At 38.2% G+C, this 18595-nt stretch overlaps 2 protein-coding genes across 4 annotated transcripts in view; one reads left to right on the top strand and one right to left on the bottom strand.

The window, feature by feature from the left end:
* Window positions 1–13496, top strand: part of polrmt (polymerase (RNA) mitochondrial (DNA directed)) — a 40792-nt gene extending 27296 nt beyond the window's left edge. The window contains exons 16-21 of one of the 3 annotated variants that reach the window (XM_057325217.1): window positions 352–404; window positions 6623–6721; window positions 8723–8795; window positions 9891–9982; window positions 10137–10210; window positions 12189–13495. In XM_057325217.1, coding sequence (XP_057181200.1) covers window positions 352–404; window positions 6623–6721; window positions 8723–8795; window positions 9891–9982; window positions 10137–10210; window positions 12189–12238 — 441 coding nt within the window. In that variant the 3' untranslated portion in view covers window positions 12239–13495. Of the gene's footprint in view, window positions 1–351; window positions 405–6622; window positions 6722–7728; window positions 8113–8722; window positions 8796–9890; window positions 9983–10136; window positions 10211–12188 lie in introns of those variants that run through there. The other 2 variants (XM_057325218.1, XM_057325219.1) reach the window with 2 other exon arrangements.
* Window positions 13497–14101: 605 nt separating this feature from the next.
* hcn2b (hyperpolarization activated cyclic nucleotide-gated potassium channel 2b) overlaps window positions 14102–18595 on the bottom strand; it is a 28729-nt gene continuing 24235 nt past the window's right edge. The window contains exon 8 of the mRNA XM_057325220.1: window positions 14102–16536. Coding sequence (XP_057181203.1) covers window positions 15659–16536 — 878 coding nt within the window. The 3' untranslated portion in view covers window positions 14102–15658. The remainder of the gene's footprint in view (window positions 16537–18595) is intronic.

Raw genomic sequence — 18595 nt, forward strand, 5'->3', positions numbered from 1 at the left:
CTGATTGGGAGTGTCCTACTCAAATTTCTGTCAGATGTCTTTGGGGAAGATCGATAGTAAAACTTGAAGGTCACTCTGGCGCGTTTAGAAAGAGACGATTGATTGTAATATTCGTATGTATCGGTTCGGTTCATACTTGAGGTCAAAGAGGTTGCAGAAAGGCCTTGTTAAATCCAGATAATATAGATTTCATCTCTTCTATCTCTTTCTTATAAACGTTTTTATATACTTTTATGTGGAGCATCAAATGGAGTATTGCTTGTTGCAATATGAACAATGTAATAATTATTTGCTTTGTGTCGTAGCTGCTTCCTCATGGGATGCTCAAAGTCTCTCTTCTGTTTTCCACAGCTCAAGAGCAGCATGCAGAATCTGAATATCCACATCGGCCATGACGCCAATGAGTAAGTGTCTCCATCACACTGTGACCCCTGCATTGATACTGCCCTGATCTCTGACCCCTCTCCACATTTCCATGCACTCATGTTAATTGTTTTTTTACGTTCATTACAGAGGACATGAGGGTAGTGCTTCATTTGGAAGTTTTGTTTTATTTTCTTAAAGCTTCAATTTGTAACACTTGCCTCTCTGTCGCCATCTCTGTTTGAAACATGAAATTGCAGGCACTTTACATAGAGTATGTATACATTTGAAGTCAAATGATGTCAAATTGACATTTCTAGTGAAATCGTACTCGACAGCTCACCTTATAAATTGCTATACTAGTCTCACTATAAAAAAGTAATTAAAAAAGGTTACGTGTTGCAGCTTTAATATGTTAACGAAGGCCTTGTTTTCCGAATCTTGATTAAAAAGCATCACATTTTTATATAGTTTGCTCTAAGAGTCCATACAGAGACGCGGTTAGCTGTATACGTACGATTTTGTAGCGTATCGTTTTGGGAGCCGGAACCGCTATTTTTTGAAACCCGGTCCCAGAGTGGATAAATCTGAAAATGCCACCATTGCATTTTCGTGTGTACAGCGGATTCGTTTATTTTTTGAAACGATGATGTCATCACCCAGCGCGCAAAGTTTATGCGCATGCTCCAAGTCTTCTTCTCCATTTTTAGTGTATCTCTGTGGCAGAATTATAGCGCCACATACTGATTTGGCATTTATACTACATCGTTTTGAGTCGGTTTAGTGGTTTCGTGTGTATGCAGATATTTCTTGAGATGAGGCCGTGAAAAGGACAAATAAAGATCAGATAGGGAAAGCTCTGGCTTCGTGTGGACTGCGTCCTTTTTGATATAGCGAAACATTATTACGCTGGCATTCAGTGAAAAAAAAACTCTTTGTGTGAAAGTCTTAGCCATAAATCTGTCTAATTTGGTTTCCTAGTCTTCAGGGATCCGAGGAACTCGTGTATCATTGCACCTGACCCCACAGAATCCAAACGTTATACAATCCACAATTAATAACTGTTAACACTAGGGCTGTCAACGTTAACGCGTTAACGCATGCGATTAATTTATTCAGATTAACGCTATAAAAATATTTAACTCCATTAACGCAACATCTGTTTTTTCTGTCATCATTGCCTAGCGTTACATTATATAATATCCATATAAAGGCCTTTAAACGATTTGAAATTGTTGTATTGACACTTCCAGTGTAGATTGACAGCTTCTGGCTGTGGAACACGGCTCAACGCGATAGCAGTCCCGTCTGGTGTACACATGGGCTAAAGGCTGCGTCAGAATCTGTCAGACAGCGCACCAGTATTAACTTCTCTTTCGTGCTTGAATGAACAAAAACACAAGATTATGCCAGAAAGCACATTTTCGCAAGCACAGTCTTCAACGAGTTAAATTAAGTCTTAGGGAAAATAGGAAGCGCTTTCGACCTTCGCATTCTTAAACGTGCTGCTGTGACTCCTGTTACTCATGTTAATCAAAGAACAGAAGAAAAGAGGAATTCAATGTGATTTTGTAGCTTTAATGAGGATTCTTCTTTATTATTTACCAGGAAAGTCTGTAAAGTGTTTGAGAACTTTATTTATTTTCTGTATATTTCCTACCTGTTAGACAGGTAGGAAGGGCACACACTTATAATGGGTTTGATTAGTAGAAAAAAATAATACATTTAATAAAAACATCAGTTGCAAAGCCAACAATAATTGGAATGTTGGCTTTCATTCATAAAATGGTGCTGTTAAAGAAATGTGTTGTTTCTACATTAATTTGGAGATAAAATGTGAAATGATTAGAATGTTGTAAAAGTATGTTTAAAAACATAAATGCTGTGTGTGATAAGGTTCTTTTTTTTTAATCGATTGACAACAATTTGGCTTTGCAACAAAATAAATAGTGTATGTTTAATTTCCCTATACGTGAGATTAATCGCAGTTGATCACATGAAAAGGGTGTGATTAATCGCGAGTAAAAACCCATTGAGGCGAATAGATATGAATGCAAGTGCAGAAACTATTGTATAGCAATTTAAAAGCTTTGTTAACAGTGCAATTTAATTGAATTTTATTATTAAGCACTATATACCACTCCTCTTCACTCACTGCTCAGCATTCTAAAACAAAACTGATCCCACATCAGTGCAGAGGTTTAGTTCCATTCTGTGCAGTATTCACATAGCTTGACTGGTTTTAAATGTGAGTGTCTAAATAGCAAACTGGTGAGTAGCAGGATCACTCTGTTCTGGTGCCATCAGTGGCCGGCCTGCATTTATTATAATGTATGGAGACCCTGGAGACTATGACACAAGCAGAAAGACCCTCAGATGAGACAAATGGCATTTCGTGTTGAAATGTCACTGCGGCACGTTCTCTGTGTCATTTATTGAATGGAGGGCTACACGGAATGGACAATGATTTCACATCAGCAGTGGTTTTGTCATCTGTAGACACGTGTTTGCATTCGGAGACCAAGTATATTTGTGCGGAGTTGGAATCGGAAATGTTTTGCAGAATGCAGGACACTGTTGTGTTGTTTGTAAATTTAAATTTAAAATGTTATTTCCATGTGTTGTTCTACACCTGTATGACTTTGGAAGACAAAATATTGACTTGCGACGAAAATAATTCGTAAAATATTAGGGCTGTCAAACGATTAATCGTGATTAATCGCATCCAGAATAAGAGTTTGTGTTTACATAATATATATCTGTGTACTGTGCGTAATAATTTTGTATTTATTAACACATTCACATACATGCATTTATTTAAGAAAAATCTCAAAATTAATAAACATTTATATATAATTTCAATTATTGGTAAATATAAATAAATACATGTAAATATTTCCTAAATATGTATTCATGTGTATGTGTTTGTATTTATAAATACAAATTTAATATGCACAGTACACAGACATATATTATGTAAACACAAACTTTTATTCTGGATGCGATTAATCACGATTAATCGTTTGACAGCCTTATAAAATATAATACATCACTATTTGTTGCATTGTCGTGGCAGGAGAGGCTCTTATCGGGGCTCTCTGTCGCCATCTCGGTTTGTAACAAACAATAGCAAGTTACTTAATTACTTACATTTTTTTATTTCCTTTACATGGTCACCCACGAAATCGTGTAGATCATTACTGTACGCTTACATTTCATATACTTTTGTATTGTTCTTTCTTGCGCAATAAATGTTTCGTTTATTTTTACGAAAAAAAATTACATTTATTGTAATTGCATGGAAAATAACCCGACCATTCTGGAGTTGTTCTCTTTAGATTACATAAAAAACGAAAAGGCATACTAGTTTGGAACACTTAAAAAAGTTAAATTAAGCCTCATTAGTAACAGGCTGTGTACATTTCTCCATCTCACAAAATTTCATGCATGAACAAGTTACTGTGAACCACCAACCAAACATCTACCATATGTTTATAAGCCAACATCATCTTTTATCAAACAAACCTTTCTGTACTTCCATCCAAACAACAAATGCTCAATCCATCTGGTGTTTAATACACCCGCTTCGTTTTTAGCTTTACCCAAGCATACTCCACCACACTTAAGAAATATCTCTTATGCCTCCTCTGACAGCTTCAGATGCGAGCTATCTGGTCAACCTTCCACCAGAAGCTGCGAGGACATGATTAAAAACCACTTTCAACGTCCCTCACTTTTGTGCACTTGTACTTCCCTATCGCTGCCTCTGATAGACAACCACAGCAGAACTTGGTTAAGACAGGAATCGCATTAGCAGAAGCTCGGGTGTCGAAAGGGCTCCCCGTCACCACCCTCCCCAGGCCGCCTCGCTCACCAGAATCGCTCGCAGCTAGACCGATAGCTGCCCCTGCAATCGTACGTCTCTCGCAGGCTTTGAGAAATAGCAGAGAGCCACCGGTGTCTCCGCCGAGAACAGACACCGCCGTCCGGTTCCAATCAAAACCGAGCGACAGGTTTCGGTGAAGCCCTGTCAAAGCTCTCCTGTAGTATTTCATTACGATGTACCAGCTTTCAGATGTTAGATATGCTTCTAGGTGTTAAAAGCAATATTAAACTGTCGCGCTGATATAATAGAGGTTTTCTGAGGACAGTTACAAGTAGATTGCACACTACCCATGCATGACATAAACCACAAACCGTGCACTCGAGGACTCCTGATGTCCCTCAAGTGCTGTAATTAGAGGTTTGAATAGACCCTTATTAACATGAAGACCTGAATAAACGATGAAATTAAGAGGGTGGTAGCGGCTCTCTCGTGGCCGTGACCTGATGCCATCTTCAGAGCCAAATTCCCACCCTTCGAGGAATTATCTGCAGCACATTGGGAAGCAGTTAACAGATGTTAGCGGCTGTAGATTCTATCTTGGTACATTCAGTACATACCATAATATGCTATGAATAAATGCACATTGCTGCTATATTGTACGGGTGCCAGATGCCTTCTGAGTAGGGCTGTTAAGCGATTAATTGCGATTAATCGCATCCAGAATATAAGTTATGATATATGTCCGTGTACTTTGCATAATTTATTTTGTATTTATTAACACAGGAAATATTTGCATATATACTTATGTCATTTAAATTGTATGTAAACATATTTATTTATATTATATATTTAATATATATTATTGATTTTATATTTTATGCTTTTCTTAAATGCATACATCTATGTGCTTGTTTTTACAAATACAAAATTTATTTGCACAGTACACAGACATAAATCTGGCTACCGAACCCGAGACTACCTGAAGGAGGTGAAGGAGCCGTCTGGAGGCAACGCGCATACAGTAAACCCAAATGTCATTTACTCTGCTGCGCATAATAGCACCAAATTAATAAAAACACAATATATTGATCCGTGTTTTGTTTTCTGTCATGCGCCGTGCACATTTTTGATGACGTAAGACGAACGCAAACGCACCAGGGTTCGACAGAATAAGTTGAGTGTGAAACCAAACCTACGCTGCGGGGGGCGCCGGGAACTATCGCACTCGGGTTCGGACCGCTGCAAACGAGCTCAATCTGAAAACGGCCTTATTCACATTATCACTGTTTCCTGTAGGGTGAATGGCACAATGTGCACTATACAGGGAGCGATTCAGACAGTGTATATATGCTGTTCATTGGGGTGAATGAGTGTGATTTCGAATGAGTGGCAACTGCAAGTAGTGGAAAAAATCAACAAAATTAAAGAGGAATTTGACTGATAGCATCTTTTCTTTATTTAATTTCAACTGTTATTATATATATTGTATATTATTGGGATTTTTTGTGATCGTGTAGTGAAAATCTAATAATGGGACAGCCGTGAGTTTGTTTTTTGTGGGTATGACAATGACATTTTTATGAACGTTGTTAATGTGGTCGGTTGGGTTGCATATTTTGATAGCAGTCCTTTACTCCCACTAAATGTTAACAGCGTGTTTTCTTTGATAACTAACATCCCAAATAGGCTAGAAAACACCCTTGGCCTGATTCACGGTGGTGTTTCATTCACTGTTTGCTCTTTCACACGAGGCCAGCTGTTCACATACAACACAACTCACCGGGGAGCAGAAATAACCCCTGGATTTGTGCCGGCGTATCCAAAACACAGCCCACACAATTACCTCCATCCACTCTCCATTCATCTCAACTTCCTGAAGAAGAGAATAACTGGTGCCATAATGAGCTTTTACTTTTTCTCTCTGTACTGTTTGAGCAGCTGAAGGATTTCACGCTTACATTAATAATGTCAACATCTACAGTAACGCGTCAGACTTTGATTTTCACTGTAATCCCCAATATTTGCATTTACATGCATCAGCAGTTGCTGTTTATAACATTTTAATAACTCCCAGCGCTTTGGGAATCACAGTTTTTTATTAGTTGTAGCGACACACATTAATATATACAGGTAGGGTCTGATATACTGTAGGACGGGGTAATGTAATATCTTGAGCCGGTATAAGCGCACACATTACTCTCAGCCGGGCTAACAGGTGCTTGGCGTTCACGTGTGTCTACGTCTCAGACGATAATTAAGACTGCCCACCTGTTCAGTGATGTATGTCCTCCGGCTCTACAGGTGTGGGTATAACCCGGCGAGGAGATTGTGAAAGCGGCCTTAATTATCCAAGTGTGCATGTGTGAGATTGAGGGAAAATGAGTCTTTCCTTCTTACCGAGACTTTTCCTTTTTTTTCTTGTGCCTTATTTAGGAAACCAGACAGCATGAAGCAGAAAAACGCCTTCCCTCCTAATTTCATCCACTCACTGGACTCCACTCACATGATGCTGACTTCACTGCATTGTTATAGGTGATGAGCCAACAGTTGTCTTACATTACACATCATTTATTAGGAATGGATTAAAGCAGGGGTCACCAACTAGCGGACTCCGGTCCGAATGCGGACCGCGAGATGCGTCCGTCCGGACCTCAAAGCCTTTTGACATAAATAAATGAACGCCACATTATATTCTAATGCAATCAAATTTATACCAGGCACATCAAGGTCTGCTCAGTAGCAGTTTGGGTCCTACGGCGCCACGGACAGTTAACATATGCGGCGCGTACACTGAAAAACAATGTCCTTTTCAAAAGTTAGAGAAGTTGACGCTGAAAACCATGTTTTCCGAGATGAATGGCTCGAGAGATTTGCATTTATTCTTCCTGCATCGACATGCACGAGACCGGTTTGTCTCAGTTGCGGTTGTCAAAAGCGGAAACCTTAAATGGCATTATGAAATTAGACGTGGACATTTTGAAGAAACTTGTCCGCAGCAGTCCGAGGTAAGGACACGGAAAATAGATTAGCTCAAAGCCCAGTAGGAGCGATCTACACGGGTCCTCCCTCATTCACTTACCGCCCAACAACGAGCGAATGTTCCCTAAGAATACAGTGGATCTTAGGAAAACATTACAAGCCCTTTACTGATGGGAAAATAGTAAAAGGGTGAATGGAGGCTGCGTGAGAAACACGTTTCGAAGGAAAATAATGACATAAACTAAAAGAAAATATTAAACAAACCCCCCTTTCATCTGCACCAGTCACCAGAAGAGCTGAAATGTTATCAGAGGATGTTCAGTCACAACTTGATGCTTCTATTTGTTCATCTCAGTTCAGCAGAAAACAACACTTTAGTTTTCTTTTAAAGTTGTTCATGTTGAAATGAATGTATATTCAGAGCAGGTTTAGAGATTAGGGCATTTTGCACATTTTCCTTCATTATATTGTTGTCAGACATTGTAATGCCGTCGTATAGATATGAAAAGACATGTGTTTATTTCTTTGGTCTGCCAAAAACCATAAATTTATGTTTTTAGGTATTTAATTGTCCGGACCTCGGCTGGTAAGAAGGGTTCGTTTACTGGACCTCAAGCGATTTTAGTTGAAGACTCCTGGATTAAAGGGACAATTCACCCCAAAATGCGGTGTTTTAATATCATATCTTTCCAAACCTGATTTTTGTTTGTTTGTGGAAGACAAGAGAGAAGGTTTTGAATATCTGAGCTCCATCTCTGAGCCAGAGTTACTATGGTTTTGTTTGTAGTTTTATTAAAATTTTGAATTAGCTTTTATTTTTTGCTAAAAATATAAAAATAAAAGCTATTTCAAAATATTAATAAAAATACAATAAACAACTTATAGAGCGGTATAAAAATAAACAGTAAAATGTCCAAATTACAAAACAAAATTGCTAAAACTTAAACAAAAATTAACATTAAAGCTAAAAAATAAAAAATCGAATTGAAAATATTAATAAAACTACAAAACATAACTTTAAGATAGCTTTAATGTTATTTTTTGTTTGCTGCTTTATAAGTTCTTTATTGGAGTTTATTACTTTCAATTAGTTTTCATTTTTATATTTTAGCTTTAATGTTAATTTCATTTACTTTTCAGCGATTTTGTTTTGTGATATTGTTATTTTATTTTGTGGTTTGTGGTTATTTTCTTTCAGTTTTAGTTTAGTTCTCATTTATTTTTTGGGTTTAGAATTTTGCTTCCTTAGCTTATTTAACTTATTTTAGTTATTTAGCTTTTTCAGTTGATTGCCAAGCCAACATTAATGTAATTTTTTAAATAATGTTTAGGCAATATTTTATTTCATTTTAAATGTTTTAACTTTTAATAGTTTTAGCTTGGGTAAATTACATTAACCTTGCTTTGATCTTTGCTCTCTAATGCAAATTTTGTGGTGCACATTTTCTTTAATCCTCTCTTTTAAAACCTTGTAAGGTATTCTTCACAATAAGTTATGTACATGTAATATTTACTCTTGTTTTTCATTAACCTGACGTTGTATTTGTGTTGCAGGGCTGGTCTCACATTTATATCTGTCCATGACTGTTATTGGACCCATGCTTTAACTGTGGACATTATGAACAAGGTGTGTAAGGATCACGGCGTTTATTGCAGGATGTATTTAATGCATATTCTTTCAGCAGGAGTGGCTGAACGCTTTGACCATGTCAGCTTAACTGCCAGATGTTAGCCTGCTGAGTTCACCATATGTTCAAAAACTAACCCTGGTTATTTCTGTATTGAATGGCCTTACCTCTGATCCTCTCAGCTGAAGCAGTTTTGGGAGAGTTGCCATCAAGCAGTTGAGGCTTTATTTAAAATATATATATACATTTTTATATATATTATTTTTATATTCATTCAAATGGGTGAATTTATTTTTTTGAAATACAAAAAATACTGCTTTTCGCTGCTATCCTTCTGAAAATTTCATGATTTAAATTTTGTGCCATAAATCATTATTATTAATTACCCTTTATGTTTGTCACTTGGTTTTGCAAGTATCTAACCAATAAAAAGTATTAAAAAGTGCTTTTCAACTTTGACATCACAGTAATAATCATTTAAAAGTACATTGTTTTCCATATCCTGAAAAACAGCAAATTTGGACATGCAAGGTTTCAGAAGGACAGCAACATTTCACAAATTTAATAATTTAAATATTAATAAAAAATGAAATATTAGTAAATAAAAATGAAATAATATGAATGATAAAGTAATAATAACAATAGTTTATGTGACATTAGTACACATTTAAAAACAATTACAGTTTATCATTAGTATTTATTATTATTATTATATTAGTGTCAAATCCAGCAAAGCCATGTTGACATTGAGGTTGGCCAAAAGCTGCTGGATGTTAACCATAATTTCAAAAAATTTGCCACTTACAACAACGTACAGTACAAACTTAACATCATCTATATCCCAAACCATATTCAGCCGTCCCATTCCGTTTTCTCTTTTACTTTTATCTTGTCCCATCCCTTTCAACCCCTGTGAGCAGTCTATTGTCTGCGATTCTTTCTCTGACGCTCTGTGACCAAAGACTCCTCTTAAAATGGGACAGTTTGAATAAGTGAGGGCGCAAAGTCTGAAAGGAGAGGCGAGAGGGAGACAGCATTCAAGTCATCATATAAGTGCGCATAATGATTGACTGGGTGCTCTTTGTCATCCTCAGGTGTGTCGTGAGCAGTTTGTGGCTCTGCATAGTGAACCCATTTTGGACGAGTTGTCCAAGTTTCTTGTGAAGAAGTATTGCAGCAAACCTCCGTAAGCCCCACATTTGCGTCTTTAACTGTTAAATTACATTTTGTCAATACATTTTGTTCCATACACGCATTTATTTATATAAACTTTACTGCAGTTTACTTGAAAGAAAAATGAAGATGATGTTATTTAAGCCTATTTATTTCAAATCCCACAGCGATGTATCCAAGCCAAAGAAGTTTCAAGAATACTGGAAGATGGCTCAGCTTTTAGCCAAGGTTCCTCAGACGGGTGAGTTAACACATTACCCATCACATCCTCAGCGGCTTGACCCCGTGTGATTGACAGCTCGGCGGCTTTGGGCTCTTACGTAACGATTCGTCTTCCTGCCAAACAGCACATGTGCATTAACTGTATGTTCATCAGCGAGATAGATCTCATTAAACTGATGACAATTAATTCTGTCAACTGGTTAATCCAGTTACATAACGCAGCCCGGGAGGTAACACACCGGACAACATACATTAGCCGCGAAATCGCACACATCTGTCGCATGTTGAATCAGCAGAGGCTGAAAAAGTCAATTAAATTTCTATAGGGAATAAACGTGTGTTCTCGATTTTGATTGTGATAATTACAGCCAAGTCAGGAGGATCGATTAGATTCAGGCGTGTTGTTGAAGAAACCCAGAGAAGTCAGTCACTCTCTCTGTGTTTTTCCAGGATCCCTTCGTATTATCACTAATGAAATTGGCTCTCTCAGGGGACAGCTGAAGGCTGTGTGTGTGTGTGTGTGTCCCATAGGCCTGATTTCCTCTGTGTTCTTCAGAACAACGTGACATCTTGTGCCTTGGTGAACATGCATTAAGACCACCCACAATTCCATTCATGAGTCAGGCAGTCATTGCTGAAACAGCCTGTGTGTTTTATCTTTATTTATATCTCCTACGAAATTCATTTTTTCTGGGAGATGAATGGGTTCATTTGATGGAGTTATAGTTAATATTTATTGATTATTGGCTTTTTTATCGATTAAAAACAATGATTTTACTAAGTAATGCCTAAATGTCACAGTTCAGCACACAGCAACATAAATCACAGATCAGTTCAATTCAGATTTTTTCCCATCGTTGCAAAGCAGTTTTACAGCAAATGCATATTAATTCATGCAGTAGAGACATTACAAAAAACAGTATAGAAATAAATCATTTTAATCAAATAATGAAATATATGGACGGCTTTAAAGCAACAACATAAACTAACATAACTGTGCTTGCACGCTTTTGTGGCCCAAACTTAACTTCCGGTACACATCCGCAAAGAATAGAGTTTTACAAAATATATATTTTTCATGATTTTGGAGTAAAATATCAGACACCCCGTGGTACCTACCATTTTGTGTAAACAACCCTTTTCCAGACGCACTTCCTGTTTTAAGTTTAGGTTTTTTTTCACATGTAATTACAATAATAAGATATTTGTTTAACATTTTGATTCATTTCTAAATTCTCTGTTGGTTGTGTTTTGTTCTAACGTTGTAGTGTTATAAAGCTAAAACGGAAAGTGCTTCTGGATCAGTTTTGTTTGTGTCTTACAAAATGATGTATAGAAACTACTAAGTAACATTGCTGCTAAAAAATGGCACACATGAATGAGCGCAAAAAATAAACAGTTTTATTTATATTGCGCTTTTCACAGTGTGTATTGTTCCAAAGCTGCTTTACAGGAGAAAATAACAAAAACACAAAAAAGGTCAAACACAGTACAGTGCATGATGTTTATAAAACAAGCAAGATCATTCTAGTAAATGGTATGGCCAGCTTAAAGGGTCCAGGGACATGGCCTAAATTAATTGACGAGTTGATAATGTAATAAATGGACTCAATTGCTTTTGTCTCGTTTGTTTTCGATTTTCTCTGTGAAAAATGTCACAAATTCCTTGCTACCAAGGTGCGGCGGAATTACCAGATCAGGTGATGTCTTTTTATTTGTTAATTTAGCAACTGTACTATATAAAAACCTTGGATTGTTTTCGTTAGTTTCTATGAGGTTTCGGAGGTGCTCCGAACAATGTTGTAATAACATTTTCAAAGGTTTTAACTGGCCATCTGTCTTAGATGCGCTCACCGCCTTAATCCATTAACTGACCGCCGCCCCGCAATTTCAATTGACTTTATAATGAGCGCTAAACTTAGCATCTGTTTTCATTGTCACATATTTTTTCTTAAGAGTCCAAGTATCTGTGTAATCATGTAATTGCTCTCTCGCAGGTGATTTAAATCTGGAGAAGGTGAAAGAATCTGTGTATTTCTTCAGCTGAGGAGCGTTTCATACGGCTGATGGACAGGTTTCATCAAGAAGCTAAGGGCTCTTCACAGACCTCATCAAAACAGATTGCTGCTTTTCGCTGCACCGAGAGCGTACGTGACTGGGATGGGACTGGTTGATATGGTAGAAAAGTATGTATGTGTGTGCGCCCGTCTGTCTTGTCATATTCTCTTAAAGACATCACTTAAACTGCGAAGAAGAGCAAACAGCAGGAGTCGCTCGTGTGGGTGCATGTCTGCGGGGGTCCTTTGCCGGTACTGAGCAAGAATGATCTCTCAGCAGGCCTGTGATCTGCTTCCGAGGGCTAACGCTGGGCTGATTAACCGAACCATCCCGGCTCTCATCGATTTCAGGGCAGCCCATCTGAAAGGTTCTCGCTGACATTTCCACTTGGATAGGATTTACCCCTTGTTCACACATTCACAAGAACATTTATAACAGAATGCCGACATAATACATGTTTTACACACTGTTGATGACGTACTGTATGTCGAGAACTTTTAAGCACTTAAATGAGTTTTGTAAATAAAGCCTTTTGATAGATTCAATATAGAGGAGCCATGTATTATGAATGAGTGCTTGTCAAAATGTGTAAACATGGCGTTCGTCGAGAAATAAAGTCAATATTTTTGTACGACGGTACTGCGAAAGGTTAATTGCTATTGAAATTTCGAAACCCAATGCATTGCTTCAATAACTCACTCTTGCTCTCTCTGTTTTTTTTCGGAATTTCTTGTTCTTAAAAAGGGCAAAATGAAACAAAACCGATTAACACACTTGATAACACAAGCGTTGAGAACAACGGTTCTGTTCATTGGTTCATATTGTGGGCTGTCTCCATATAAAAGGTTGCTTTAACACAAACTTTAATTAATTTAATACATACTGTAAGGAAAACTATTCCACTTTTATCATTTTTTATTAGGTAAGGACTTGAATATTGACATCCTGAAATATAAAATATATATAGATGTTTTAGTTTCAACTGAAATTATATGAAAGCATCCATGTTACAGATAATCTGTGTCGTGTAATAGAGATGAGAATTTCAAAATTGTCAAATTGTGTTGTGTACCCTTCATTTGAAGTTCTCATCAGCATCAACCTCCATAACACATATTTCACAGCAAAAAAGTAAACAAGTTTAAACCCGTTTAAAGCCATTTTTGATTTTTTTTGTGGATGATTTATCATATTTGTGGATGTAGCTTGAAACTTATAGCTTCAAAGCTTTCGCGTTTATGGTTGTTAATGTTTGGATAATTTGACTCATGCCGTTGACCGTAATCCTAGGCGCAGCTTGAAGCGGCCGAGTGAAAATGTCATTATTCCCTATGGACGATACATGCGGCATATGTAGCTGAGCTGGTTGAGACAAAACGCGGAAGCGATCGTGCATAGAGTCGGGAGGTTAATTTTCATAGTGCTTGTTTAACCAAAGTGCAATGCATTTATGATAGAACATGTCAGTTAATGCAAACTGAGAACAAAAACGCAGTGAATGTTCAGAAAATATTTTTGGCTGATGAATGATTTATTGTACCCAAGAGACAGAAAAGCTATCCCTTTAAATGTGTTGAACCACGCATTTGAAGGCGTTTTAAAACCTGATCTAATGGATGATTGATTTGATTTGAAACATCACTAAAATGGCTTTTTACTCAAATTGGTCATGGCAAGATACGTACATCGATGCTATTGATAAACTATGCCAGCTCAAACTGTGTAAGGTAAGTTTGTCATATCCCACTTCTTGAAAAAAATTAACCCAGATTCAGTATAAATTCAGTATATATTTATAGCAAAACTTGTGGTGCTTTGTGGAACACAAAAATATAAGTAGAAGTGAGACAAATATTCATGTCTCATGGACAAAACACGTCATTTCTGTTCAATTTGGCTAAAAAAGTAACACTTGGCTAAAGTTAATTTATATCAACCTGTTTTTGTGACACATAAAATGGAGAAATATTGCATCATTACTATCAAGCTATAATCTTTTTAATAAGCATACAAGGCGAAGTTATCTCTTGGACTACAAAGCCCAGAGCTCATTTACTAGACTGTTTTTTTTGTAAGGAAAAGACATTATAATGTTATTCAAATTACAATTGAACTTTATACCCTGCATACAAATTACCAAATGCACAATATCCTGTGCCTGGATTTTAATACTCAACACATGACTCAGGAGTAAATAAAAAAATAAAAACAGCTCTTATAGCTACTCACTTCTAAGCTGTGAAATGTATGCACTGTAATAGCGGATTATAAATAGATTTTCAAGGATTCACAGGCCAAGAGGATCTCAGCTCCTCATTTGGTAGCCGTGGCGAGTGAGTTATTTAGTGTTGTAAACAACAGATAGTGGATACCGTCACATTTCACAAGTAATCGCCGACAATGTACAGACTCACATTCTGTTCCCATAACCTCACAGTCCCTTGAAGAAGTGTGAGCCTCTCAAATCTGCTCAGATGTTTTTCATCATTTACTCACCCTTGTGTCATTCCAAACCTGGTAGCCAAACAACATTGATTCCATTGACTTCCAACAAACAATTCCTCAAAACAACTTCTTTTGTCTTCCACAGAAGAAAGTCGTATACAAGTTTGGAATGACATAAGGGTGAATCAGGAACATAAAGATTGATTTGTGTCCCAACACTAAATCAAGACATGTATTCATTGTTCTGTATAGTGGAACATAGAGCTAACACACACACACACAGTCTTAGTCAAAATCAAGGCAATGAAATTATATTTGTTTTCATCCTTTCATTTCATTTAACACACCTTTACATGTCATTTAATGTTAACATTTTCGTTTGGCCCAACTTTGGTCTTAAGGAATAAAAAAACTAAACAGTTCCATTCCAGTAAGAATTACAATTACTCTTCAGTAGTGGTTTAGGACTCTGTTCAGCAGCCATTTAATACGTCATCATTTTCTTAGTTTTCTATAACAATAATGTGCATAATAGGTTAAATATCTATCGTCTAGCTGGTCCGTGTCAAGAGGAGGGAGTAAGCTCCTACATTGTGATCAGAAGCTGCTATGTTCCGTTATTTCGACTTAACACCAGTTTGTATCTTTGTACTACAGTTTATAAAAGTAATCTTTGTGTACAGCTACAATAAAGAAAACCATGTTAAAGAGGCAAATTGTGCGAGTGGAAGCTACATCAACGTTTATATTATAGGTACAATGTAAAAGTCCCGATCGTGTAAGAATTATACAGACATGTTCTTGTAGTATGCTGTCAAGTCTGAGGGATCTCTTGTGGCCAGTCACACCACGTACATTCTGAGAGTCAAATCCAAGGTGCGAACGGGAACGGGAAAAAGTTCTTGGTGAAGGAAAAAGTCCACACGTTCCCGACTACAGGAAGTGGCCACCAGCTCCAACTTGGTCACAAATTTGAGGATAATCTCGATCTGGCGTGATGTTCTGTTTCTGGAAGGCTGATTATTGAATCCTTCTTGGGCAGTCCTGAATCCAGGCTGGGTCTCATCTGGGGGAGCGAGGCAGGAGGGAACGCGCCAAAGGACATTTGGTGCGTTAGAGCCATTCTTGGAGGGATGCCACCTCGAAAACCTACCGGCCCTGGGAGGTTCTGAGGGGGGCCGATGGAAGTAGAGGAGACTCGGGTGGATTGGGGAGGGCTTGGGGCAGCTGGCAGCACCATATCCTGGGGTAAAGACGGCTGGGAGGCAGATAAAGCTCGGGCATCCTGGCTCAGAGTGCTCCTGGGGTCTGGTAGACGATGTGTGGGGCTTGGAACGTGTTGCTGAACCAGGGATAGCTGTGACCCTGAGGGTGCACCAGGGGGGCTGGAACCATACTGAAATGTTCGACCGGTAGGTGCAAGGGGGCTGTGGACAGGTGTGCTGGCGAGAGCTGAAGCGAGGGCCAGGGTGGAGTACTGGGACCCTGGAGGTGTCTGGCTCTGGACCACTTGGAAGCGCCTTACCATGCGGGGAGATTGAACCGCCCCGGAACCCACTAGAGAGTTGCCCATCTGGGGGCAGAAGCTCATGGCTACAGCCTGTTGGAGAGTCGCAATGGCAGAGCTGGTGGAAGGTTGGCTGGAAGGTGCAAATATGTTGCCATGAGTCGAAGTAGTCATGGACATGGCCCTGGGTCTCTGCATGTCCCCTTCTTTAACCAGCTTAACCATTTCCCGATCATACTTAACGATCTCCTGGATCATCTCGTTCTCGCGGTTGTTGAAGAGGCCAGAGTTAAGATCGTGCTGTACTTTGTGCATCAGGATGGAGTTTTTCTTGCCTGAAAAAGGTACAGATTGAGAACAGTTATAGCATGTAAACTTGACTATGTATCCATGGTCAAGTTTCATTCAAAGGGATAGTTCACCTAAAAATGAATATTCTTTGATCATGTATTCACCCTCATGTCATTTCACACCTGCATGAGTTAGTTTCTTCTGCAGAACGCAAAAGAAGATATTTTGAAGAATGTTGGTGACCAAACAACACTGACCCCCATTGACTTCCATTGTATGAACACAAAACCAGTGAGACATTTCTCAAAATATCTTCTTTTGTGTTTCACCAAGTAAGGAAGCTATGATATCTGTGTCTGGTGTCGCTCTGCCGAGTCACCGCCCTGTTAACTCTAACTCAAGACACGGCGCGTGCCTATCACCTACACCCTGATGCTACCAGACACCAATTTGCAGCTAAAATGACATCCTTTGCACAGCTCCCGCCGGCAGGACCCCATCATCACCTTCATTTCCTCTCACCTTCATCTCCAAACACAAATAACACTTCCTCTTGGTTGCCTTTTAGGTGCACGGCTACTTGGCGTACATCATAGGATGTGTGGATGCGTGACATATCAGGCATACCCTGTTTTCGTCTTCTTTACAGCCGTAAATCTAACATGCAATATTTTTGTGAAGCAGATGTGATTGTGATAGCAGATCTGCAAAGCGTCTGGAATATCAACCCCTCCGTGGGCATTTATGGAATCTGGCTGCCATGGCAACAGCAGTGGAGTGGCCCATATGTAAACAACCAAGGTGGTCATGTGACAAGGAGTGACATCATCAGCACACTGACCTTGGGAGATAAGGAAAGCATCCTGAATGGATGCCGTGTGGGTTGGGGAGGGCAGGTAGGCAGCCTCATTTGGCAAAGTACGTGTTTATGTGCTGAAGACACAAGCCAGGAATGGCAAAATAATTGTGTTGGAGACGAACGAATTTTGGAAGGGACTCAAATCCACCCACAGATGTGACCCATGAAAGTCCAAGCGTGGATGAAATGCATGAAATATCTGCATGTGTATAGTTATTAAAGGTGTACCAGTCACATTTATCTCCACCATGGAGAATGTGTTATGGCAGTTGCACAATGCTTAACCGGTTTTATGCCAAAAAACTAAAGGAGTTAGCTGTGTGTATCAGTCACATTTTTCTCAAAGAAAAAATATCTTAATTCAAGATTATCTTTTTCTACAGTTGGCATTACCCTGTAAATACAAATGAAGTATGAAATAAATCTCTGTATTTAAACATCTGGTACCTGATATTTTAAGGTTCCAGTTAAGGACATAGGATGATTTTATTTCAAGGGGCTTATTTCAAAGAACACCACAGTATTAGCATAACAACCAACCATGTAGGGTTGCCAAGTCCATGCTTTTCCCACTGATATTGAGCTACTTTTAAACTGTTGCCATGGCAAGTTTATTCATTTTGTTTTATTTATGAACTGTGAGAACTATGATTAACTTAAAGGGATAGTTTCCCCAAACATGTATAAATTACTTTGTTTGGTTGAACACACGGTAAAATATTTTTGAACAAATGTTTGTAACAAACAGTTCTTGGACCCCATTGACTACCAAAGTAGGAAAAATGAGAATGGTAGTCAAAACTGCACAAGAACTGTTTGCTGTCCTACCCTCAAAATATCTTCTTTTGTGTTCAACAGAACAAAAATAATTATAAAATATTTTTTCCTACCGTGGGAGTCAATGGGGTCCAAGAACTGTTTGGATATAACCAATTTTCCAAATATCTTTCTCCGTGTTCATCAGAACAAAGATTTGTAAAATTACAGTACAAAAGTACAGATTTGGCACAACTTGAAGGAGAGTAAAGACAGAATTTTTATTTTTGTCCCTTTATCCCTTTAAAGATGAAATTGTGTGTAATGCATAACAGGGTCTGTAATATATTTTTATATATATTTTAGGCATTTCTTGAGTTTTAGTATTAGTGATGAGTCATAAGGCTAGTTTTGTCCCGGAGATCTGGCAACCTTGGCACTTTGTTGCAACTGTCCCAGTAATTATTTGTTACCAATTGAACTCTGCA

The sequence above is a fragment of the Triplophysa rosa genome, linkage group LG25 (assembly GCF_024868665.1).
Source record: "Triplophysa rosa linkage group LG25, Trosa_1v2, whole genome shotgun sequence".
Lineage (NCBI taxonomy): Eukaryota > Metazoa > Chordata > Actinopteri > Cypriniformes > Nemacheilidae > Triplophysa > Triplophysa rosa.